A 24,080-nucleotide genomic window follows, 5' to 3' on the forward strand; every position below is an offset into this window, starting at 1 on the left:
CGACAAAGAATTGTCAGTCGGCCTTGCGGACGAGACGGAGCAAGTTGGGCAGGAGGAAGCCGAATCAACCTCCGTTGACTTCGAGCTCGGCGAGGAAAGTGTTCCCGCTGTTGAAGGAGGATTCGCACCTACGATGAAGGCAGAAGCGATTGCTGCACTGGATGAAGGACACCAGCCAGCAGCTGCGAAATATGTCCAAGAGCAGAGTGATGAAGAAGTATCGGCGGCGGACGGCTCGGTTATTATGCTAGGTGCAGAGGAGGAAGGAGAGTCTCCGGAGCTACCGACACCAGGATCAGACGAGGCACTGATCTCTGACGTAGCAGAGGACGTTGGCCGGGAGACATCAGGAGAGCACCTTCAAGGGGAAGCGGTGCTGTCGGGTGAGCACATCGAGGTGGAAGTGGAGTCATTGCCGGCGCCAACCACGATGGGGGACGCCTCTGCATCGCCCATTCGTAAGATCCTCACTCGATCAGCGGCGAACAGCCCAGCGCTCACTCCTTCTCGTGCATTGGGGTCGATTAATCTGAACACGCGCGTTTTGTCTCCGCAAGACAACAGCAGGGAAACTTCGCCCAGTAAAATCTGCTTGTCTGCGCGAAAGTCCTTGCGCAACAGCGCCAAGAAATTCGCGTCGCCACGACGAGTCCTCAGGCGCAGTGAGGCTCCTGATCTGGCCAGCTCTGACGGCCACATGCTACTTGAGCATGAGGAGGGAGCAAAGCAGCTCGTTTTCGGCGCTTCCGATTTCGATGACCTCGACGAGGACACGTGCGCTGAGGACGATACGATCATTCTTCAACCCGGGTTGCGTGTGCACTAGACGCTCTCACTTCTTCCCATACTATAGAGATTTTTCAGCATTGGTCGCAAATTCCATATTCATTGTCTTCCCTGAATGAATGCTGTGCGATTAGAAGATGCGCCTGACATATGCTTTGGAAGTGTGACAAGTCTATTCATGCAACGTGAACCAGGCGTCTCTCGCTTCCACGGCTTCGAGCCTGACCTTGCGGCGGGGGTCATCCACGCCCGTTCCGGTCCGAGCGAGAGCCCGTTGGACACTAATTCGATGCGGATGCAAAGCGAGATAAGGCAGACCTCGCGCCAAGGCGGCCAAGCATCGAAGAGCTGCCACGCGACTTGCCTACCGCAAAGTAAGAAAAGAAGTTAGTCAGTTTGACGGCAAGGAAGAACGTAATTTGCGCTGCTCACCTCTAGTGGAGTCTGCTGGGGATCAATGACAGCCAGCAGACGCGAGATCAGACTGCCGATATGATCTTCCGCAAGCGTAAGCGCAAGGAAAGTGTTGCTGGCTTTGGCGTTGAGATTTGCGTGTGCTCCCGCTGCGACCCTCCTGGTCATACTTTGGACCTCTTCCTCTTCTACCCGCCTTTTCTGGATGTGTGCTGCGATGATGGCGACGGCGATCGTATTGGCTGCATTTCCGCGAGTCTGGGCGTCTGGCAGGTTGAGCGCCTGGATGAGAAGCGGGAATAGTTCGCGAAGCCGTTCTTGTGTGGTCGCTTTGGGCATATGCGGTAACAATGCAGTGAGGGCGATGAGGTAGACGGACTGCTTCGACGCTCTTGTGCTTGGATCTGACAAGCTCATGTTTGTGCGGTAGCCGTCGATGACTTTGGGAAGCAACACAGAGAACAGGCGCTGCCTGTACAGCAACCGGACGGTGTGCCCATTGGCCTTGGTCAGAATGTCAGAGTCCTCCTTTGCCAATATATCGAACGACCGAGCAAGCTGAGGACCGATAGAATCATCTTCGCACAGTGCGATGAGGTCCATGAGCTTCTTGTCGAAGTCCTTGCTATTGCGAATAGAAAGCCCCTTGAGGATGTATAGCCAGCATCGAAGGGACTGTGCTCTGCGAGGTGCTCCTGCAGCTCTGACTTGCCTGTCAAAGAAGCTCTGCAGAGCCTGGGATAGGACTTGGGGCAGTGGATCCGCGGCGTGCTTGTTGATGGCGCTAGCGAGCGACAATGCGCATACGTCGAAATGCAGAAGAGAGCGCGCGCCATGTAGTTGATCCAGCTGGCGTTCGACCCATGGCAGAAGTTCGCCTCCAAATGGAAGAGGAACATCCTGTCTAAAGGGGATGATGATTGATGCAATCAAATACCACATATCGCGTTGCGCATCGTCTCTGGAAAGCGGAGCAAAATCAGTTTTGGGTACGGAACCATCCTTCTTTGTCCGAAAACGTGGTTGCTCCAGCAGCTGCTCGAATTCCCCTTGTTCGATCGCCAGATAGACTTTCCTCGCCAGCTCAATCTGCTTTTCAAGACTGAGACTGCGTGAAAACAGCATGAGCAACGCTCCGACGTCACGATTGAGTGATGCATCGGCGGCAACAGCCGCTATCGCTGTATTGGCCGAGGGTTCGAGAATGTGCGACAACATCGGCATTAGCAGTCTTGGGATGCTTGCTGCAGCGTATTTGCCCAAGTCGCGGTCTCCGCGTCTTTCTTTCTCTCTTGTGATGGTGTACAATGCGCTGAGGAGTCCACGGGCATAGCCGACGTTGGCAGTGCGGTGTTGCTCCGTGTTGCATGGACGCATGACGGCGAGATCAAACTTGGTCAAAAGCTTGACGATGAGAATGTCGAAGAGGCTTGACTGCGTGCCGAGACGCGCTAGCGCACCTAGCGAGTGGCGGATAGCGGTACGCTGTCTGATTTCTGCTGGCGAGAGCGCGTGCAACCGCGGCTGGGTAGCCAGGGTAGGAACAGCGTGGTCCATCTGCGTATCTCCGCTTCCATCCGAGTCGAATGCGCTCAGCTGGTCCGGCAATTTGCCGAACAGAAGTGGAAGAGTCGTTGTCTCCAGCACCTTCGCATTGATTTTCGCGACATCCATGAGTGCATCCATTGCTAACCTGCGAACCTCGTCTAATCCTGCGCCAACGATCCCGCCTTCTTCTCCCTCTTGCCATGCGTCTGTGACAAGGAGCTCGTTAATAGCTTCCGAAAGATACCCAATCTCTTGCAAAGTGAGAAAATCATCGATGTGACAAACCTGAACGAACGCAGCGAGCGCATTGGCGCGGTAAGAGGCCGAGCGGATACCGTTGTGCAGTGCAGCGAGGATAGCGTTCCGAAAGCTGTCAAGCGGCTTTCGATCCGTCTCGTAACTTCGCTGTGGAAGTGACGTGGCGGCAGACCAAAAGTATCGCAGCGCATTTGTTGATGATGCAGCTGAGACGGCGAACGCTAATTTCAGCTTCGAGCTATCGTCTTTGTGGGTGGCATCTTTGGTTTGCCTCGCAGTTTCTTGTCGGCCAACACCATCACCACCTCCATTCCCTGCATAGCTGACGCGCACGGATCGGAGCAAAGTGGCAATGTGACCAAGAATCGGCGCACGAAGCGAGATCTCGTCCGGGTCTTTAAACATTTCCAGCAGTCTCTCGAAAGCGCCATAAAGCCCAAAATAAGATGTGCTCGCGCCTGCGCGGATGAGACACGCAACGATACTTGCGGCCGGCGCGGCGAGCACCTTTTCGGGGCTTTCAAGCTCCACCAGCATCTCCGCCATGATCTTTGGCGCGAGTCCAGTGGGCGGGTCGACTGGGTCCGGGATGGTGTACAGGCATGCGAGCATACTGACAAGCGTCTCTTGTGCTGCCAAGCCTGTCTCCTTGTCTGTCGCGTGCAAAATCTCGATCTTGAGATTCTCCCACAGCGCCTTTTCATGTGCTTGCACAGCCGCTCGCCCGTAGATGGGGAACGCCTCGCGTAATGTATCGAGCGTGTCGAGCTTCGCAGCTCCGCCCGTTGCTGATAGCTTCTCAAGCAGCAGAGGCATGGCGTGCGGCGCGAGACGAGCATTCGCGGTCATGCATCCGCGGAGTGCAGCTTTGAGGTCTGCGCTCGTGATGCCGTACGGATCGTCGGGTGGTGGGCGGAATGTGATGGGAAAGTAGCAGAACGTGATGTCAAAAAAGGCCTCGACAATGTCTCTGTTTTCCTCCCTTTCCAATAAGTCTGCAAAGTCGATGAGCAGCACACGGTCGGTTGCGAAGAGGAGCATCAAGTTTCGCGGATCTTTCTCGCCTTTAGCAAGAGAAATGTACCCGCGAAGGAATTTTGCGCCCAGCGAGCGAAGTGCATGAGCGCGGTGCCGTGCGACGAGTAAATCAAGAAGCTTGAAAATGAGGAAACGCAGAGCTTGCGGGTGGTCTGTCGGCTTCACATGTTCGATCAATCTGTACCGTCAGAAGAGACTTGGAAGTGAGCCAAGCACTTTTGATGTGCGAAATTATGCCGATCGTGAACTTACGCTTCTGCGACCGTCCTGGCAGCCTCTGATCCGCAAGAGTCCAGGCAGATTAGGCGCTGCAACGCCACCAGTCCAGCAGCAAGCATCTCGCTTCCTCGGGGTACTAGCCCTCCTAGCCACCGCTTGTCTCCCTCGCGAGCACCACCTTCGGCCGCCTGTCGGGACCATCCAGCACTGGCCGGCGTTGTGCTCGTAGACGCATTGAGTTTGCGCGCAATCTCTGCAGCCACGATCTCCCCATCCTCGAGCTTAGAGGAGAAGAACGTGACCAAGGTCAAAATAGCTTGCTTATCAAAGAGCGGCTTTCCGTTGACAATTTCCCCGGCCTCTGTACTTGACGCCTCCGACGTGGGCAGCAGGTCTTTGACGGGAGCAAATGTCGTCACGACGAGGCTGAGGAGCTGTACGGCCAAAGAGCGAATCTCCGGGTTGTCACTAGTGAGACTGTCCCGCATATGCTTAATGAGGTCGAGCAGTGAGATGATGCGGCGTTCGACCGCCGTCACAACTGGGCTCGGGAGTTCATCTGGCGGAAGGACCGAGCCGGCTGAGGAACCCTGGGTCGATGGAGGGATCAGATAGGTGGATATTGACTGGTAGGCTTCTTGCCGTATTGAAGTCGCATCTATGGGAGAGGCTGAAAGAGAGTCGCTCGTGGACATGGTGACATCTCTAGTCAAAGTGCTGGTGCCGCCTTGCAGATGGCCAGAACTGGCATCATGTGCGTCAGCTGCCGGCGGTATCGCGGATGCTGGTGTTGCCTGCCACAGCGGCATGGCGGTTGGTTTCACACTGATCCTTACGCTTGACAGGGTGCGCTTGTCAAGCAGTGCGGTAGTTACCGAGCTTCTTCGAGTACGTTGCTCAGGATACGCTGTTGACTGGCTTGTATCTGCCACGCTGTAGCGGATTCTTCGCCAGCCGATCATAGGATGTCGCCTGCCCCAGAGTGTTAGAAGCTGCAATAATGCTCCAGCGCTGAGGCCGAGAGAGCATACATGTTGGAGTGTGACCTGTGACATTCTTTTCCGCTGGTGAACAGCCTTTCGGCCGAGAGAAATTTTGAGCTGATTGTGGTCGGCTCTCCGCTGCGTCTCGATCACATTCCGTCATGGCGGACTCCACAAAGCGTTTGATCTTGCATCAAATGGACGGCACACTATTGAGAAGCGTCTTCGCTGCCCTTCACCATCTCGACCACACCCGCGATGTGTGCAAAATGGCATTCTAGCCCCCTGATACGACGCCACCTGCATTTGTTGATAACGGAAAATGCAATTGCAGGCTACGTGGTGGACTGCCGCAAGTAGGCAGATAACCGCACGCGAGTCTGCTGCGCACTTCACCCGAGGTCTCTCCAACTCCCGACCAGCATGTAGCTCTTGGCCCTCGGACGCCAAGGGTGCTGATGAGGACGAGCATGAACAACCGCAACAAGCCCCACGGAGGTCATCCTACTCCCAAGCTGACCCCGATGATCCACAAGTTCCGTCGAGCGGGGGCCATGCCTACGCGCCTACAATGAAAGGCATGTCGATCAAGAAATCTCTCACCGCCAGCTCGGCGTTTAGCAGCGTGCAGAACCTGATGGACAATGCGAAGATCCTACTTCTAAAGCAAAATGCTGCACGTGAAGAGGCTAACGCCAAGGGCACCAGCCGATCACGAGCTGGACCAAGCATGCAAACGGAGCCACCGCCCATTAGTCCGACAACGGATGCATCCCCATCCGCGCTTGACGCCGCTACATCAGGCCCATGCATGCCGCACATGTCCAATTCACGGCCGACCGCCCTGCCGAACATTGGATCATCCACGGCGTCTACCCGCTCTGCTGCTATCGTCCAGGCGGGGCGTGTTGTCAGCGCCATCTCTCGCTCACAGCATATGCCCGACGCAACGAATGCGGGTGCCCAGGCCGCACTGGAACGGATGGAAGGCGTGCACAAGCAGGACACTCGGGTGAGAAATGTTGCGCAAAGGGCAGCAGAACAGGGCGCCAAAGGCGTGGGGAACGAGCACTTCGGCTGTGGTATGCATCCACTGCCGCCGCCGCCGCCGCGACAGAAGACCCTGTTCTACCTTGAAAGCCTGAAAAAACAAAACACTCCAATGTAAGTTGCCACGTCTATTTTCGTCGGGACTTCTGACATGAAGGCTGAAACTCGATTGTTGCACGATGCAACAGCGTCGCACTCACTGCGTTCGACTACCCATCATCGCTTGCGGTGCGTTCAGCGGACGTTGACCTGTGCCTAGTCGGCGACTCTTTGGCGAACGTCGCTCTTGGATACCCAACGACGCGGCATGTGTCTCTGCAAGAGATGATTTTCGCATGTCAAGCAGTCCAGCGCGGCCTCGGTTCACCCATCCTGGCCGCCTCGGCACGCTTCGCCAGTCCCCTTGTGGTGTGTGACCTTCCATTTGGGACGTTTGAGGTCTCTGTCGAGGAAGGCACGCGCGCTGCTTTGCGCATCATTCAAGAAGGCAAAGTGGACGCGATCAAGATTGAAGGCGGCGAAGAGATCTACCCATTAGTGCGCACCCTGACCAAGTTCGGCATACCTGTCATGGGACACGTTGGTCTGCAGCCGCAGAAGGTCTCTTCTACGTCTGGTTATCGCGTCCAGGGTCGTTTAGCGCGTGATGCATTTACGATCTACAAGCAGGCGTTGGAGCTGCAGGCGGCAGGAGTTTTCAGCCTGGTTCTGGAGTGTGTGCCGAGCAAGTTGGCCCGGTACATCACAGAGAATTTAGACATCCCGACGATCGGGATCGGAGCTGGGAGCGGCACGGATGGACAGGTGCTCGTGCAAAGTGACATGGTCGGCGAACTTACGTCGCCTGCGCATGTCTTGGCTGGCCTCGCCGAGGCTGGCAGCAGTGAAAGCAAACAGGACCCGCCGCTAGCATCAAACGGCAAGCAAGTACCCGTCCCACACCCCAATGCACCGCGTCCACCCAAATTCGTCCGCACATTTACACCGGGCAACTCGACAATCGGTGCACTGCGGCAAGCAGCCGTTCAAGCTTACACGGAAGCGGTCAGGAGGCGCGACTTTCCTTCGGAAGGTGCCGCCTCAAATGACCAGGCAGCTGCGGCGGCAAGGGCGGAGGAGGGCCCCGCGCCGACGGGTGAGAGCTACAGGATGAAGAAAGAAGAGTGGGCGGGATTCTTAGAGTTGGTTGCGAAAGACCGATGAGGGCAATTCCAAAATGTATCATATTCGCTTTCGTGTTCTCTTGTGCCTCAATCTGTCAGAAAGGTTCGCTACCAGGTTGGGCGGACGTTCCCTCGCACGGCCACCCACCTACCCATTCGGCGGGAAAGCGTAGAGCTGACAGCGTGCACGGTTTATAGAGCAGTGTCAGCGTACGGGCTCAATCTCCTCTGACTAATTTTGCATAGTATATATGTGCATTGGAGGGAGCGATTGTTTGGGGGGGGTTAGCTGATTCCTATCCGAAGGTGACAAGGAGCCAGCTGCCAAAGACTGGAGTAACAGTAAGCAGAACGATAAGAGGTTCGCCTGTACTGTCCTCAATCGCTGTCCACCGATGGCCGCGCATTGGATGACTAAGCATCGCGCCGCGTGGCTGACACAAAACTTCCCCCGCGGGAGACCGACTGGCGCGCCCAACGACAACTTCGGTCCTTAAACAGTCCAACGCGAACCTCGCGGGATGGCCGCCGTTTCCAATGTCACGCTCCCTCTGTGACGTCTCTCCTTCGCGCTCCCCCGTCTCCTTCCTTACTACCTCATACTGGTAGGGATCTGTCTGTGTTGCACAGCAGCGATCGGCATCCTTGCCTGGACTGGCAAGTAGCTCCTACTGCAGCGTAACCATGCCGTTGACCAAAGTGGGCATCCTCGATGAGCACGGCCCGGTGCTGGTCCTGCCCTCGTACTCGCAAGAATGCGTCGCCGACTGGATCTCATCTGATGCCGATCTTCTGCGCAACGCGCTCTCCTTTGTGCGCTCCGGTGCGGCGGCGACGCAACTAGGACTTGCGGGGCGCCTCGATGGGACGTACTTCTTGCCGGTCTCGCACGGTGGCAAGGATATGAGCTACAGCTTCAACTTCTGGCTGCCACCGCCATACCGCGTCATCATGCTCATCTCTCTCGGTCTGCTGTGCTACGCGAACAATCTACACACCCTGGGGGGCCTCGCGCTTGACCCAGCACGACTTCCTAATTTTAGCCACGAATCCGCCAGCAAGACAGGGTCAGGACATGGACATTTGCCGCAGCATCGGCCACTGACTAGCGCGTCGCCGGGCAATCCCTCAGGGTCCGGGTCAGAAAGCTCGGCATCTTTATCGCAATTGCAAGTCTCTACGAGCAGCCTTCTACGATATAGAGCTGCATACGTGCTTGCTCTTGTGTACGCTGTACTCAGTACTTTTGGATGGCTCAGCTTTCGATATTGGGTAGATGGTGCACCATCCGGCGATCCATTCGGGAATCATGCTCAATTCTACCAAGGAGTCATCTTCTTCGGGGCCATTTCGCTGTCCCTCTGGCCAGGACGCTTGCTGTTCAAATCCGTCCGCTTCACCTTTCTGCGCTCGCTCCTGCGCATTTCGAAACCCAGCTTCGCACAACGCATCAGCTTCGGAGAGGTGCTGCTCGCAGATAGCCTGACCAGCTTCGCCAAGGTATTTGGCGATGTGTGGCTATCGCTGTGCTTTCTCTGGCCGCGCCAGGAGCACCACACGTGGTGGAATGGCAAAGGCAGCCTGGCCGTGCCGTTCATGGTCTCCTTACCGTACCTCATCCGATTACGGCAATGCTTGTCGGAGTATGCTACGTCTGCACCGACTGTCTCACTTCAGTCTGGGAAGGGAAGGCGTTCGAGAAAGCCATTAGCAAATGCGCTCAAGTACGCTACCGTACTGCCGGTCATCTGGCTGAGCGCGTTGCACGAGATGGCAAGAGATGCGGTCCTGCTTGAACTCGACGCGCGGGTCATCCCCATAGAGGAGTTGGATTCGGGGCTGAGGCGTTATGGGGATCTCATCTTTCAGCTCTGGTGAGTGCGCTGTTGCGATCACCACCCTTACCTTGCTTGGTCGCTGAGCGAGTCGCCCTCACATAAAGGCTCTTCGCTGTCTTCGTCAACACTATTTTCTCGTTCTGGTGGGACGTGACGAATGACTGGGGCCTGGACTTGCTGCGATTCAGCACATGGTCTTCTGCCGCCCCAGGCCTTGCAAAAGGCGTGCGCCAGAGTCTTCACAAGCGGGGGATCAGCGGCGTGTCGAGCGTTCGAGCAGCGTACGGACGCAGATTGTCATGGCGGCCGCCGAGTCTTCTAGGTAGGGCCGATACGGTTATCAGTGAGGAGAGAGATGAAGAAGAGTCTGGTGATGGCAGGAGTAAGGCCAGTGACCGGAAGCATTTCAGTGAATTGCGAAGGGGCCAGATCGCTCCAGGAGACGCACAGGATGTGCGAACCTCTCCGGCAATGGCGATAGAGGAAAGTGGAGAGGTACGAGGGATACATCAGCGAGCGAACGAAGACATGACGCCATCGGCGTCTGGATTCAGCCCTGATGCTAGGAGCTTGTCATCCTCCTCATCACCATTTGGGCCAGCCTCGCCATCAGACGCTTTCTCGTCTTCCTCATTGCTACAGCCGCCTTCGCTGGCCACACAGCACCACCACCATCATGATCAACACCGGCGGAAGAGTTCGGTCGCGCTGCTGCGCTCGCCAGCGAAGGGTCACAGCATGCTTTTCCACCCGCTTGCGTACCAGATCATCGTGGTGCTCAATCTGATTCTGCGATTCCTCTGGTCGCTCAAGCTCTCATCGCGCCTGCACCACATCGCTGAGCTCGAAGCGGGCGTCTTTACGCTCGAAGCGCTGGAGATCGTCAGGCGGTGGGCGTGGGTCTTCCTGCGCGTCGAGTGGGAGTTTGTCAAGCAACGACGCCTCACGGCCTCCATCAGCGAGGGCGGTGCGGCGGCAAGTGCAGAAACAGCAGCAACACCCTCTTCCACTTCTTCGTCTGCTTCGTCTTGTGCTTCGTCGTTTTCTTCTTCAGCAGCAGCGGCAAGGGCGACAGACACGGCGAATGGGGATACAGCTCCGCCTACCGGTAAAGTTAGGGCGTACGAAGGAGAGGGGCGATGAGGAACATTCTGATCCATTGACGGCAGAAGTGCTCGCATCGCTTCGTGATGGTGAGAGTGTTTATACTTGATTCACTATACTATATCTTGCATGCATACCGGCTAACATCCCTTCACGGATCAGATAAGCTGTCGGATATAACCCTATGCAGCAGTCCTACACTCATTATATACACCCTCGGCTGGTTCCCTAATTTATCGGTCGCGCCGCGTCCCACCACACCACTCCACGCCACGGCATGCCGCGTGAATTGTAGTCCATGCAATGTGTACAATGTACACAATACACATGCTCATGGATGTGTGCCTGGGATGCAGCAGTCAAGGCACACTGTGAATACATGCGCTGAATTGAAGGTTGGGATTCGAATCTTAAAAAGGACGTTGCCGACTCCGCGGTAAGAGCTGCAACGGTGCGACATCGACGCCGACCGGCGACGATCAGCTCTCTGGAGAAGGTGCCAAGTGGAACCACCGCTCAGCTAAAGAGACCAGTCTAGCACAGCGGGTGGAGGCGCAGAGAGGTGAACATCATGAAGCGTATTCGAAAATCAAAAGTATCTGTCTTTGCAGGTTGCACACTTTCAACTTTTGAATTCGTTAGAAACCTCGTGAGAAATATTTCCTGCGCTGCGCACCGCCACTGCCTCGGTATCTGTCTTCTGCACGCTACCTATGAGAGAGATGATGGTGAGTGAGGTGCGAAAGAGAGACGCCCACGTAGAATCCACTCCAACACAAAACAGCTTGTGCTGCAGCAACATCAACTCAATCCATTCGGTGCCATGTACTTACTGTTCTCCCCGAACGTGCCCCCCGCTTTCCCCCACATACTCATATATACCTGTGTCTAGCTGACTAGCTGGATTGTTTGCGCAGGTCCTCCTAGCCATCATTATCACCCTGTCCTGTATCCTATAAGAGTCCGTCGCCGTCTTACATATCATATTCGCCCTTCCGCTCCCCTGCCCTCACCCAGCCTCTTCATCCCCTGTCCGCGGCCCCCCTTTCTGCGCACGCCAGACAAAGAAGCCCTCATTGCCTTCTGTAGCATCGACCAGGTCCAAATCCATCGACACGGCATGGCCATTGATACCCCTTGCATGGAAAGAAAGGAAGCATGGTCACGTCTACCATCGCCCTTCTTGCTATCGGCGCCGGCGTCGCAGCAGCCGCAGCAAGGCGGGCGGGTACAGGCATCATGCCCAGTGCTGACTTGAGCAAGCGTGACATCAAAGCAGCTCCCAGGGATGGACCGGGCTACATAATCCCTAACGACAATGGCGGCTCATGCATTGGCCTCTGTGAGTAGCCGTGCGGTGTACATCGCTTTGGTCGCTAACTGCCAAGATGAGACACAGCGGAAACTAAGCCGAGTCTCCTACGCCGCACCCCCGCAACAGTCCCGAACAACACCAATGGCGAGCCCCTAAACCTGATTATCAGCGGCAACTCGGATGCTTACATTCGCTCTCTCGAAGGCTTCACTGCCTGGAGCAACGCCATTGGCTTCGGCAAAGAGGTAAGCATGATCGACCTCATCTTTCGCTTTAGACCCAATCCATCCGAGCGTCTGGCACAAGCACAAGACTGACGCATGTTCTTTCTGCCTCCTGATTGATAGTGCTTCGGCTTGCACTCTGGCGCGGCCATGCAGGCCAACCTCGGCGACGGGAAAGGCTGGCGTAGCCAGCAAGCAGAGTTCCGCTTCCTGTACGAACTCCCTCCTCAGGTTGGAGCGTGCAGCGAGTCGGTCATCGGCGGCAACCAGTAGGTCGATGCCGTTGCACACGGCGCGATCCTGAGTGCACGCAAGCGCGCGTTCGCTGACTCGTTTCTCCCCGTCCACTCCCTTGTCACCCCCCCCTTCCCCCTGGGGGACACAGCTACCGCTTTTGGCAGCAGTCGACGACTAGCGCGTGGTTCCTGGCGTGCAGCGAGGAGGAGGACGTGTTCGAGTCGCACACCATCGTCCCGGACGGCTATGATAAGGGCCGCGACGACATTGTCTCACGCGCCCTGAAGAACCCGACGTACCGGAACAAGACGTACATGACCACCGTCAACTATATCACCGGCCTGTTGCCCGTCGGCGACAACGGTATCAACCACGGCATCAGTGAGTACGGCGTGCTCTGTCCTCTCCTTGGCTCACCCACCCCTGCTTCTCGCGAGGTCATGTCCTGACGCAGCCCTCGCCCCCGCAGCAATTGACGGCCGCACCGCCGTCTTGACCATCGCCGTAACAAGCAAATAAACGCATAGTAAGCTTCTCCATGACGAAGCGACGGGGACAAACACAACCGCAAGAACTCAAAATACTAGCCGTTCAGACACATATATTATCATCAAGCATATAGCACTGCTTTTCCTTCCCTACACCGCGCGCACACACCTTGTCCAGTCAGGATCAGTGATTTTGTTTCCTTCACATATCTGTAACGTTTTCTAGTCACGACACCAAAATGACTCTCACTGCGGCGCTTGTATTTATCTCTCCTTCACATCTTAAATAGCCATATATGCGATCTGCGGACCCAAGTGGCGGGACCCGTGTCCTTGCTGCTGTCTGCTATCCGCAGAAAATGGCGATTTCACAAATCAAACCGAGATGAATGACAGGTTTACTGATCAAAAATGGATTCAATGACGTGGCAGGGCATCAGAATGCGCAAGGCAACCGAGTTGGGAGCCTTGTGCCCGCAGGAGAGTACACTACATCTTGGCTGTTGCATTTAAGGGCTGCGCCATTTTGGCCGGCAAAGCCCACGGACCCTTCAACTTGCGACCGTTCAGCTTGGTCACCTCCTGCATCTCCTCTTTGCGTCCGAGCAGCTCGCGGCCGGCCGGCCCACACTCTTCGACCCGGAAGCCAATCACCGCGCGGCCTATCGAGCCTTTTTCATTCGCAAGCCCTTGGCTCTGCCACCGCGCCGCACCAGTCCTGTGCCTTGACGGAGAGCCGCTCCCAGACTGACTTCGGCGAGCCAGACATGGCGGGTAGCGTGCACCACGAAGTGTTCTTCACCTAGCCGAGCTGCATGCGAGGGAGTGTCCGGATGTTTCTGCGCCAACTGCTGCCCCAGTGCACCGCTGCTTTTCGCTGCTGTGCTGCCCCATGGGGCACATCTCGCCTGTGCGCGCGGCCTTATGCGCACTGATGCCCGTCGTGGGACAGACCATCCCGGCCTCAACGGCTCTGATGATCTTGTCCTGCGCGTCCGCAGGACAGTAAGAGCTTGGTTCGCACTTTAGCGGCAGAGCGTATGGACTCGGCTTAGGCTATGTGCTCGGCCTTGTACGACTCGGCCCACTCCTTGATGCCCTGTCGTGTGTTGGGGAGGTCGGTGATGCCCGTGCAGCCTCCAATGTGGCAGAGCGCGGTGAAAGTTGCCTCCTCCTAGAATTCACTCAGGGTGCGCCATTCGTACTTTCCGATGAGCTCGGTCGACTCGAGCACGGAGAGCAACAGGGGTGTACAGCAGGTCCTCGTTGCTGACTTTGTCCTTCCAACGATGGTGGAGGAAGTGGGTGCGTGCAAACGCGATCGCACTGAGCAGGTCGCTCCAGTCTGCGGTGATCAGCTCGATTCCGGGCCCCTGCACGTCTTCACCCTGCAGATCGTGCCGGGACACGGGAAGAGGCTGAATCCGGCGATGAGCATGCCCATGTTGACGAATCGCCGGTCCGCATTCTCCGCCAAGTTAAGCTGGCCTGTCTTGGCGAGCAGCTAGCTGATGGTAGAGTTGTCTTACGTCTTGAACAGCGCAAACTCGAGTGCGGTGAAGGCGATGTGTGGCGTGTCATACGCATGATGCGCTTTGCATTGCGCACGCCTTTGAGCTGGGGTATGGATCATGCGTGGCTTGGACGGCAACTCTTCGTTCGGGTGCGCGGCGTGGCGTGTGCCATAGGAAGCCTCGTTGACGTAGTGCCCATGAACTACACCGTCAAGTGGGAGGCGGTCCACAGGGGGAAGAGCGCGAGCACGATGCTGCCCGCGACGAGCGAGTGGTCCGTCATGGCGGTGGCCATGGCGATGACGATAGGCGGATTGTGACGAATGCGATTGCACAACCTGCTGATCCCGCATTGTTGTTGCAGCTCGGGATTGTCGTCTATAGGAGCCTCGGACTACGCATTGGATACGATCAGACATCTGCCGTGCCAGGGCCAAGATAGAATGCGTAGGCAGAGCGAATTGTCGACACTTGGCCCGCCCAACTTGTGCAGTGGACTTGATAAGGGAATATAGTATGTACATGAAAGGCGCCCGATACCGGCCACTCCTCATCGAATCTTCAGCCGGACAGCCGGAGGCCGCGGATTATTTGAACCTCGCTTGCAGAAAGACGCCAACTCATTCCGGACGCGGCGGCTGTCTCGTAGGCACTCTCGTCCTCTTCCGACTGTCGAATGCCGAGGGCCAATGGCTCATCAGCTCACCTCGTCCCTACCCGTTCTTCTGCATTCACGCCGTGTTGTACAACTCACCGGGTCGAGCTGGAGGATAAAGCTCATCTGCTGCAGCCGGAGGAACTTTTCCCGGACGCCGAGGCTCGTCTGTCCGGCTATATGCGCCGTGATCGAGCGCAGATCCTTGTCGAAGCGCAGCGCGCCGAGTTCCGTGAAGCGCATACCTATGATCAGCTTCTCCCAAGGTCGCACAATCGCATCGATCGCCAAGCTATGATAGAGGTCGTAATTGCTGTCTTCGAACAGGTCCTGCTCACGCCATGCGCGGCACTGTATCAGTCTACCGTGAATGGGGAGCCAAGAGTGGACAACGACGGGTCGCTCTTCGCAAAACCTCACCTTGTATATCGCAAGCACCTGATCCCAGCCCTGGATGAAGCGTCGCCGAACTTGATCGCTAGCTTCTGCCTCCGCATAACTGTCGTCTTGCAGAACGTAGCTCATATCTCCATACGCTTCCGTCAAGACCAGTCGCAAGCGCGGTCTTGTAAGCTGAGCGAACAACTGATCAAGCTGCGTCTGCAGGCATGGGCGCACAGGTATAGCAGCGCATGGTATGGCGTGGGCGTGGGCATAGCGTTGTGAATGCCAAGAACACTTCGTAAAGGGGTGAAAGACTCACCCGAAGCGCGGTTCTCAAGCGAGCGCTCACACCACCGAACGTCCTCAGGATAAGAGATACGTCAGGCAGCTCACCCTCATCATACAATTGTAAAAGACTGCCTTCAGAACCGAGATCTCGCACGATGCGCTCTGCATAGGAGGCGGATGTGCTCAAAACGTTGAGGTAGGTCTGCGAGTTGAAGGAGCACAGCATGGAGCTTCTCTTGTCAGCTCCTGAACACTGAGACTTGAAATCAGCGCAAATCGGACTCACAACAAAACTCGTACGCATCTCCCTCGTCGCCGTCTCCTTGCGCGGGCCATCAACAGCCATATTGATGCTTGCAGAGCGGTAAGAATTCTCCAGCCGTCGATGAATGACCTGCAGAAAATCATCCTCGATTGCCTTCTTAATATGCGTGACCATCGCGTCCGCCGTGTCCACATCGGAGGTGGAGAGCGTTCGTGCGAGCACGGCGCGAATAACGAAAAAGGCATCGTCCAGGATGGAAGACGTGAGCGGCCGCGCAGAAGGGTCCGAAGTATCGATCCTGTGCGCCTGAGTGCGGGTGTCACAGTCGAACGTAGCATCATCAGTCTCGTTTCATTTCCAGGCCCACAACAGTGTCTCCAGCTCCGGCGAGACTTACCCGTTCTAAGCTGCTACGAAGATGCCAAGTCTCAAGCAGAACGTATTCTTCATGAAGCATATCTTTCACCTCCTTGCCAAGAGTGGACATATCCGCAATTGGAGGCACGGCCAGGGTTGCAGCTGTGACATCAGTTGCTTGCTCTCCGGCATCTGCCCCATTCGTTTTCTGAAAATTCGCTGTGCGAGGTGTAGCAACCGGCTTGCGGAAATCTTTCACGCCCGTGCCATCTTCATCATCACTCGCTTGATCATGTGCTGGAGGTGATTTTGTTTCTCCCTTTTGGAATGTTCGAAAACGCTCCCATCAGGACGGTCGCCAACGACATATGACACAACAGCACTCACTCGTAATCGTCCATTGAGAAAGCGCTTGTAGGTGGCCCATGTGGCTCCGATGGCCGCGGCCTCGGAAAGCGTTTGATCTACCTCCCTTCGATCTGAGCCATCCTCTTCCAGCCCGAGGGCGGCTGTCCCAGCCTTGGCGGCTGAAGCTCCGCCTGCCGGCGTCCCAGTTCTGCCAGGAATGGCAACCCCTGACCGCAGGTTGACCGAAGAACCCAACGATTCGAGAAATGTGGAGCGGTAGACTCGACTGCTATCCATCCTACGTCGCAGCTTCCTCTCCTCCTTCCAAGTTCTTAGCACCTTGCAGCCGAGACGATCGCATTCGTTCTGCAGGCCCCCCATGACGCCTGCAGCAAAGCTACCCGCTCCGTAGTGCTTGTCCACGAGTGGCTGATGCCGGTCCACGAGCAAAGCCATGTGCTCGAACAGCCGTGTGAGTAGTATCGAGTAAAAGAAAGGAGCTGAACTACCAGCACCTTGACCAGTTGCGAGACTGTCGGTAAGACCTCTGCCAAAATCCTGGACGAGCTCGTTGGCAAAGTCGCTGTATACCCTTAGGCCTTCCTCGTGCCAGCCAACTTGCGGGAATAGCTTGAAGAAGCGAGTCGCATCTGCTTGTTGCTTGTCGGCAGTTGCACGACGGAATGCGCGAACGAATATATGAAGAAGACGCGTCCGTAATTTCAAGAGGGTTGTTGCGGGATCATCCGGTAGCTCCGTCGTCGGCTGCGAACGGCGAACAGACATATTCAACGCACCATTCTGCAGCAAGCGTACTAGAACTCTTGGGGCTTACCACAACAGAGGCGGCAAAGCGGGAGTTGACCACTTCGTCCGGTATTGAAAGAGCCTTCGAGCAATGCCTCATCGCCGAGTCCCAATCGGCATCATCGATTGCCGCAGAAAGATCAATAAGTGCCCGCTTTGAGCGCGCCGAGAAACGTGTCAGTTGACGTTCGGCTTGTAGTTTAATGAACGACGTACCTTGAGCTCTGAAGTGTTCAATGCCCATTGCGTAGCAATCTTTAGTCTCCGCTTTTCTTCATCTAAGCTTCGAATCCTGCGGCTGACTTTTCTAGCCGTTTCTGCAGTAGCCTCAAGTCTAGTGTTGAGGATGCTAGCCTCGTCGTGAATCAGGTCAAGCTGGGGTGCTAGAGCCCTGATGCCTTCCTGGGCTTCGTCGATAGTTTCCGCGGACCGTTCGATGTTCGACTTGATTGCTTTGTTCAAAGCTGACGATCGGATAGAAAGCTGCGTCAAGGCGGTTCTGACATCAGATACCGTAATTAGCTGCGCAAGATCCGGCAATGGAGGAATGTCGGCGCTCGCGCGCGATGATCGTGCATGAGAAGTAGTATGCCCATTGGGCACTGGGTGCTCTGAGACCCCATTTGCGACGGCCTGGACCGTCATGGCCAAAGGTACAGCGCTTTTCGCTGCTTTGGGTCGCGACCCAATTGGACCAGTCTCGCTCCAGCTCTTCGCACAATGGTACCTTCGGTCAGGAGACACACAAGGCAGACTGGGTCCTCCGATACATGGAAAATCGTTGTTGGCATCAGTCGGTGATATATTACCAGTGCGCACGGACGACGCAGACCCTTTTTGCATACTTGCGACGCCTCCGCGCGGTTCCCATCGTGTACACCTCCCGCGACGGCCTCGCAACGCATTGTCAACATTTATGACTATTCCAGGAATAAATAACAATAATTATCCAGTGGGAAGCCAGAATATAGAACGAATAAAAAATAACGGCCCCGAAGTTGCCATTCAAAAATTGTTGGGGAATACAATATTTTAATTAATATGCCAATCCTTAAATTCACAGCCGCGCAGTGCCCCACCCGCGACAGGTCGTGCGGAGTACCTAATATATCACAGTCTTATCTATTTGAGGAGGGGATATGTAATAGAGAGAGCTTATTAGAAAGTCGCTGAACACAATTTTGGCATCTTCGTTTCACTGCATGTGTAGGCTGGATCAGTTGTTGCTTCCCGATGTCATACATACGTATGTATGCATCCGAGGTCTGACAGGCGGAGGATCTGGATTCTGGATGTCGGCTTGGCTTACGAGAGGCGAATGTCCACAAAGCACCTCACACCGCAAGCCTCATACCTGACATGCGAAGTCCGGGCGCATCAATGTTGATTGCACGAGGGATCTGCGCGGCAGGCTTAGGCTCATGCTCGCCCCTTTCGCACGACCGTACTAACACGACTAGAGCGGTCGCATATGGACGTCAAAATGGCACGACGGTATGAGGAACCTCCCGTGGCGCGCTCTTCTCTCCGTGGCCTCAAACCAGTAATTTTGTCAAAGCTCGAACAGGGTCAGGAGCTTGGTCACAAGGCAAAGTTTGTCGAATCCGAAGATGGCAGCTTCGCGAGCTTTCTGGAGGCAGCGGCCAAGGAATACCGCCTCAAGAACCAAGCCTTTGCGAAGAAGCGCAAAGAGGAAGAGCTTATCGAGAAAACAAATGAGGCAGCTGGAGTTGTCACCAAGCTGAAGAAAAGGCCGGAACGAAGACAAAGGTCTGCAAAGAGGAACAGAGGCGACGGGATCGAAGCGCGCGAAAAAGAGTTGATGAAGTTGCTAGGCTTTGGTAGCACATTCGATGCTCTCATCGACGGGTTTCATGAAGTAGATGCTAACAGTAGAATCGAACCCGGAAGCACTGACAGTGAGACGGAGCCGGAAACGATTTCAGCATCTCCACAGGAAAGCTCGACCAAAAGTGAACATGACAGTGTAGCGATGTTCCGTGTGCACGATCATTGACTTTGGACTTGCCTTTAGCACCCCAAAGTACCCAAATAGCCCCTGATTCTGGCTCAGAAGACGAGCTACAAATGCTGAAAAACAACGCCGCTTTCACAAAGACCCAGGCTTCCTCTGCAAGAGCAGCCCCAATGTCACAAGGCAAGCGGCCTGCGACAAATTCCACTAAAATCCGGCTCGAATATAGTGAAACCGAAAGCGAGAACGAAGCAGAAATTCTTGGGACCCTCCAGGAAAAATCTGGTCTGAAATGCACGCAACACAGACCTTCCACGAAGGGCGCGAAGCGAGGCGTGTTTGACACCTCTTCTAGCTCCGAATGCAAAAGGACGAGGCAGAAGTTCTGAAAGCTCATCAGGTTAAGCTGTGAAGGCAAGAGATCAACCGGCAGGGAGCCGCGCTTGCTGCTGCACATTCGCACTCGCAGAGCCAGATATCCTCACTCTCGGGATCGCTTTTGGACCTTTCCAACATCTCAAGAAGCAGTTGGCCGACGCCCCGACTTTCCCACCACAACCGAACAGCTGGCGGTGAAGCCTTTTATGCTTGACAGCTCGACACGTCTGCGCGTTCCACAGCCGATGAACTACTTTCTACGTGACTACCAGCGCGAAGACGTCTCCTTCTTGTACCGGTGCTACCGCGAAAAACGTGGCGGAGACCTGTTTGACGATATGGGGCTTGGGAAGATTATCCAGGTCATCGCGTTTTTGTCAGCAATCATAAACAAGACTGGCTATGAGACCGCAGACCATCAATGTCGGCTCAATAAACTCAGAGAGACTACATTGGGGGCGTTCCAAGCGGCTGTCAAAGACTGGCCCACCGCGCTGATCATGTGCCCCGCCGGATTGCGTGACAACTGGCACCGTGAACTACTAAAGTGGAGCTATCTGGAAACAGGCGTCTGCAGGAGCAAACAAGTGTCAAAGGAAGTTCTCAAGGATTTCCGCAGAAGACGCTTGGATGTGGTCATCGCTGGCCTCGAGCACGTGCGCGAAAACATCGAAGAATTTACCTCACTCCAATTTAGCGTCATCATCATTGCTGAAGCACATCGGATCAGAAACAGCGCAACAAATCTGCACCACAAGCTCAGTAGACTACAGTGTCCTGTACGACTTGGATTGACGGGCACGCCATTCATGAGCGGCTATTAGGAGCTTTGGGAACTTCTGCATTGGACGAATCCTGACGCTCTTACCAAGAGCAAAGCATGGAACGCGATGATCGCCACGCCAATAGAAGAAGGACAGGCGGTTAATGCATCTGAGCTGCAGCGCGATGCGGCTCGCATTATTGCTCAACGGCTGGTCGCCAACCTTCTTCTTCGCTTCCTCCTGCGTCGTACAAAGGAGCTGCTGAAAAACATTTTGTCACCAACAGCAGACCACGTTGTTGTGTGTGCTATGAGCCCGGAGCAGCACAGGGTCAACAGGAGAATATGGGCGGAGCCAGAAGTGCAAGCCATCATCCACGCTGACGATGTCTGCTGCGGCAAAATGAATGAACTTGGACAACAGTTACTCCGAAAAGAGTGTTGTCACAAACGGTTCTTCACGCGATTGGTCGCGAAAAAGCACGCGCTGCCGACCGAAAACGAGGACTATCTCGATGATATAGGCGAAGATTCAGCGGACTGCCCAGCGATGGCTATGCGCCGCAAGCTGCAAGAAAGCGAAGGCATGACTGCACTGCAAAATGTCGCCTTGGTGCATGACCCACTGAGATTCCAGCACATCATGCTTGACGTAGCCAATCCTCTTGCCCTTGTTTTTCGGGATAAGAAAGACGCCAAGAGCAAGAACAAAATGGATCGCGAGCGCTATTGGTGTCAGCTGAGCTACATCAAGCAGCTGTATCTGAATGACTGGGGCAAACGCATTGCCCAGCGTGATCTGGGGACGAAGACCGAGTATTGCGGCAAGTGGCGCGTAATGAAGGAGCTTCTGAAAACCTAGAAAGGCCAAGGAGCTAAAGTGCTCATCTTCTCGAGGAGAGTTAGGCTGTTGGACTACATCGAGTCTTTCGTACAAATGGAGGCTTACGAGCACCGTCGGCTCGACGGCTCCACGCTGCACCCAAAGCGCCAGGCGATCGTCGATGAGTTCAACGCGAATGCCAACATTTACATAATGCTGATCTCGACAGTGGCAGGGGGCATAGGCTTGAATCTCACGGCTGCCAACAAGGATCATAATTGGCCCCAGCTGGATACCCGCTCTGAACATGCAAGCGATGGATCGAGCGCATCGTACGGGCCAAAAACGGGCCGTTGACGTCTACCGGTTGCTGGGTCAAGGAACGATAGAAGAGCGCATCTATGAGCGACAACTATACAAGATGGCGCATGCGAACATCGCCCTTGAAGGGCAAAGCCGAGGCAAGGCTTTTCGCGGCGCATCAGGGAGAGAACCCGGAAAAGGGTGAGCTTTTCGGTTGGTCAAATCTATTCGACTACCAGCCAGATGTGCGTATCAGCACGCTCATCCAAGAGGGCAAGGACATACCTGGTGTCGAAGGTGGCAAGATCCTGGAGGACATGCTGAACAATGAGAGCATACCGCATAGCATGGGAAACACAGTTGAAAAGGCATGGATGCACGATTTGCAGCAGAGGACGGATGATGCGTAAAGCGCGAGAGCGACCTCCAGCAGGAAGGCACATGTTGCCGAGGCCGACCTGGAGGCAAAGCCAGAGATCGACTGCATCCTTTCCAGGTCAGATATTGGCTTTGTACACAGATCCGATCAGGTGATCGGCGGCAAGAAGATCGGGGCGAATTTATCAGCAGATGACGCACTCATCCTCAAAGAGTACTTTACATGCGGCAAGACGGACTCAACATCCCGAGGCGCGCTACCTATCAAGAGAGAGAGCGTACCGAGAGAGGTCATGGCGCCGCGATCGCCAGGAGGATCGGAGGAGAATGTATCCGGAAGTCTCTCTGAAGAACTGCCTCTAAAGAGGAGTGCGATTTCATCCGCGGGCAAGGTCAAGGGCAGAGCAGAGCACAGCGCATCATCGACAAATGTGGCAGCTTCAGCTGCGTGGCCTCCCATGCGAACTCGCAGTTAGCCAGATGTCGTAAAATAAATAATTACTTCCTTTGCAATGTGTTTCCATTCGCGCATTTGAGTTTCCACACTTACTACCTTGACTGACAAGTGCCATTGCTGTTGTGTCCCCAGGGACGCTTTCACAGCTTCCACGCAAGCGCCGAGCATAAACGCTGAATCGAATCTCGCAAGCGAGCTTGGGGCTCACATTCATGACTTGTAGGCCACCATACCGTCCATCGCTTCTAATGCAATGATGCTGGCCGGCGGCTTTTTCCCATATTCGGGGATTTTTGCACCATCTGGAATCCTCGTACTTCGCTGCTCGCAGTCCGAAAAGGCCTAATGAAGCGTTTGAATGAGCGGAAAGCGAATCAGAAGCGGTGGCACCTCTTCCGTGTATGAGGAGCATGAATCCGGTATGAGAGGCGAGAGGGGAAAGGTAGAGCATGCATCGTAATGGAGAGTGAGAGAGCGGGGTATCCCAGTTGGCATCGTAGGTGGCGTTGGCCGACATGGCGGCTTAAAGCCTCGGAATTAAACTGCTACTCGATTCGACGGTACTCCCACGGGTAACAACTTGTGCAAGCGGAAGCGAGTTGCAGCTATGGGGAATGGAAAAGCAGCACGCCCAGCAAGAGATGTAGAAGCAAGAGGGCATGTAGATAGAAAATGGTGAAGAGACGAGGTGATGGGGTCGGGGGTTAGGAAAGCATGACATTTACCCTACCCACCCATGTCCCAATACACCAGTCCCACACTTCTATGGATGGCATTGTTGGCTTCCAGAAACCTGTCCTCAGTGATACCAACAAACTACCCTGCCAATTGTATGCTTTGATCTACCAGGCTCATACCGAGCTGAAACATGGTAGGAGCACATTACTGGAAACGATGCAGAATGGTCTATGCAGATTTGCAGGAGCACGGTGGTGGCGGCGCATCGTACGCGGCAACCGTGTTCGCCGTATACAACGGTTTGCGAATCACCGTTTGTCGCCTGAACGAGCGAAGGCTTTGATGACAGCGCTTCTCAAGGCCATGCTGTGCAAAGATGACCTTAAACGGACATGATGAAGGGGGCGCGACGTGTAAGAATTGATCACCGAGCCTGACTGCCAATAAAAGCCTGAGGTTTTGACGGGTTCTCAGCTCGCTTTGCATGCACCGCCACAAGCTGTGCACCACAGTGAAAGCATGTCGATTCAGGTCACGCCGATCGCTATGATAGAAACGGAGAGAAAAGAAAAGACTCACATGATAAACAACGATCAGAATCATGCCTAATGAACCGAGGTAGTTGGCTATTGCCGATAGCGTTACGTCGTTCATTCTGAATTGAATGCTTTGTCTGAAAATCGTTGGCCGAAAAGGCGCGGGATCTATCAGCAATGCTACGTTGGCGGTTGATCGTCTCGTTGGCGGTTGATCGTCTCGTTGGCGGTTGATCGTCTCGTTGGCGGTTGATCGTCTCGTTGGCGGTCCGCACTCGCTTGAGGTCCCAGGCCAGCAGGCGTCAGGGTAGGAAGACCAGGTCGAAGGCACCTGGGTGAGCGAGAAGATAGCCCAAGCTGGACCGCGGCCTACAAAGCCTTGCTTCTGGCTCCACGGGGCCCTTTAGCGAGCGTTTTGCTCAAGATCTTTTGTTGCTCTGCTGGGGTCTGGTGCTGAACGCTCAACACACGGCGGCTGCTCGAAGTACGCAGCTCAAGCTGAGTGG

The 24,080-nt window shown here is 55.2% G+C and overlaps 7 protein-coding genes across 7 annotated transcripts; 4 read left to right on the forward strand and 3 right to left on the reverse strand.

Moving 5' to 3' along the window:
• Window positions 1-958: 958 nt before the first annotated feature.
• Window positions 959-4,958, reverse strand: K437DRAFT_267377 (uncharacterized protein; the record flags this gene model as incomplete). Its single annotated transcript, XM_013389012.1, has 3 exons — window positions 959-1,150; window positions 1,219-4,222; window positions 4,297-4,958. 3 exons carry the CDS (start codon window positions 4,956-4,958, stop codon window positions 959-961), a joined length of 3,858 nt encoding a protein of 1,285 aa, XP_013244466.1.
• Window positions 4,959-6,330: 1,372 nt separating this feature from the next.
• On the forward strand, window positions 6,331-7,499 carry K437DRAFT_222150 (ketopantoate hydroxymethyltransferase; the record flags this gene model as incomplete). Its single annotated transcript, XM_013389013.1, has 2 exons — window positions 6,331-6,410; window positions 6,485-7,499. The coding sequence occupies 2 exons, from the start codon at window positions 6,331-6,333 to the stop codon at window positions 7,497-7,499; spliced, it is 1,095 nt and encodes a 364-aa protein (XP_013244467.1).
• Window positions 7,500-7,965: 466 nt separating this feature from the next.
• On the forward strand, window positions 7,966-10,678 carry K437DRAFT_273203 (EXS-domain-containing protein). Its single transcript, XM_013389014.1, has 2 exons — window positions 7,966-9,333; window positions 9,402-10,678. The coding sequence occupies exons 1-2, from the start codon at window positions 8,144-8,146 to the stop codon at window positions 10,438-10,440; spliced, it is 2,229 nt and encodes a 742-aa protein (XP_013244468.1). The 5' UTR covers window positions 7,966-8,143; the 3' UTR covers window positions 10,441-10,678.
• Window positions 10,679-11,254: 576 nt separating this feature from the next.
• Window positions 11,255-13,040, forward strand: K437DRAFT_255218 (uncharacterized protein). Its single transcript, XM_013389015.1, has 5 exons — window positions 11,255-11,743; window positions 11,843-11,961; window positions 12,064-12,209; window positions 12,326-12,558; window positions 12,647-13,040. Exons 1-5 carry the CDS (start codon window positions 11,560-11,562, stop codon window positions 12,694-12,696), a joined length of 732 nt encoding a protein of 243 aa, XP_013244469.1. The 5' UTR covers window positions 11,255-11,559; the 3' UTR covers window positions 12,697-13,040.
• A 1,700-nt stretch (window positions 13,041-14,740) lies between these two features.
• Window positions 14,741-17,928, reverse strand: K437DRAFT_222162 (COG4-domain-containing protein; the record flags this gene model as incomplete). Its single annotated transcript, XM_013389016.1, has 9 exons — window positions 14,741-14,848; window positions 14,934-15,164; window positions 15,255-15,434; window positions 15,538-15,708; window positions 15,793-16,077; window positions 16,169-16,447; window positions 16,516-17,241; window positions 17,312-17,437; window positions 17,500-17,928. The coding sequence occupies 9 exons, from the start codon at window positions 17,926-17,928 to the stop codon at window positions 14,741-14,743; spliced, it is 2,535 nt and encodes an 844-aa protein (XP_013244470.1).
• A 576-nt stretch (window positions 17,929-18,504) lies between these two features.
• Window positions 18,505-22,379, forward strand: K437DRAFT_293678 (uncharacterized protein; the record flags this gene model as incomplete). Its single annotated transcript, XM_013389017.1, has 7 exons — window positions 18,505-19,256; window positions 19,319-19,593; window positions 19,879-20,415; window positions 20,461-21,234; window positions 21,262-21,554; window positions 21,644-21,931; window positions 22,046-22,379. Exons 1-7 carry the CDS (start codon window positions 18,755-18,757, stop codon window positions 22,377-22,379), a joined length of 3,003 nt encoding a protein of 1,000 aa, XP_013244471.1. The 5' UTR covers window positions 18,505-18,754.
• A 693-nt stretch (window positions 22,380-23,072) lies between these two features.
• Window positions 23,073-23,818, reverse strand: K437DRAFT_74926 (uncharacterized protein). Its single transcript, XM_013389018.1, has one exon. The coding sequence runs from the start codon at window positions 23,690-23,692 to the stop codon at window positions 23,267-23,269; it is 426 nt and encodes a 141-aa protein (XP_013244472.1). The 5' UTR covers window positions 23,693-23,818; the 3' UTR covers window positions 23,073-23,266.
• Window positions 23,819-24,080: the final 262 nt, after the last annotated feature.

The sequence above is a fragment of the Tilletiaria anomala genome, assembly GCF_000711695.1.
Source record: "Tilletiaria anomala UBC 951 chromosome Unknown K437scaffold_20, whole genome shotgun sequence".
Classification (NCBI taxonomy): Eukaryota; Fungi; Basidiomycota; class Exobasidiomycetes; order Georgefischeriales; family Tilletiariaceae; genus Tilletiaria; species Tilletiaria anomala.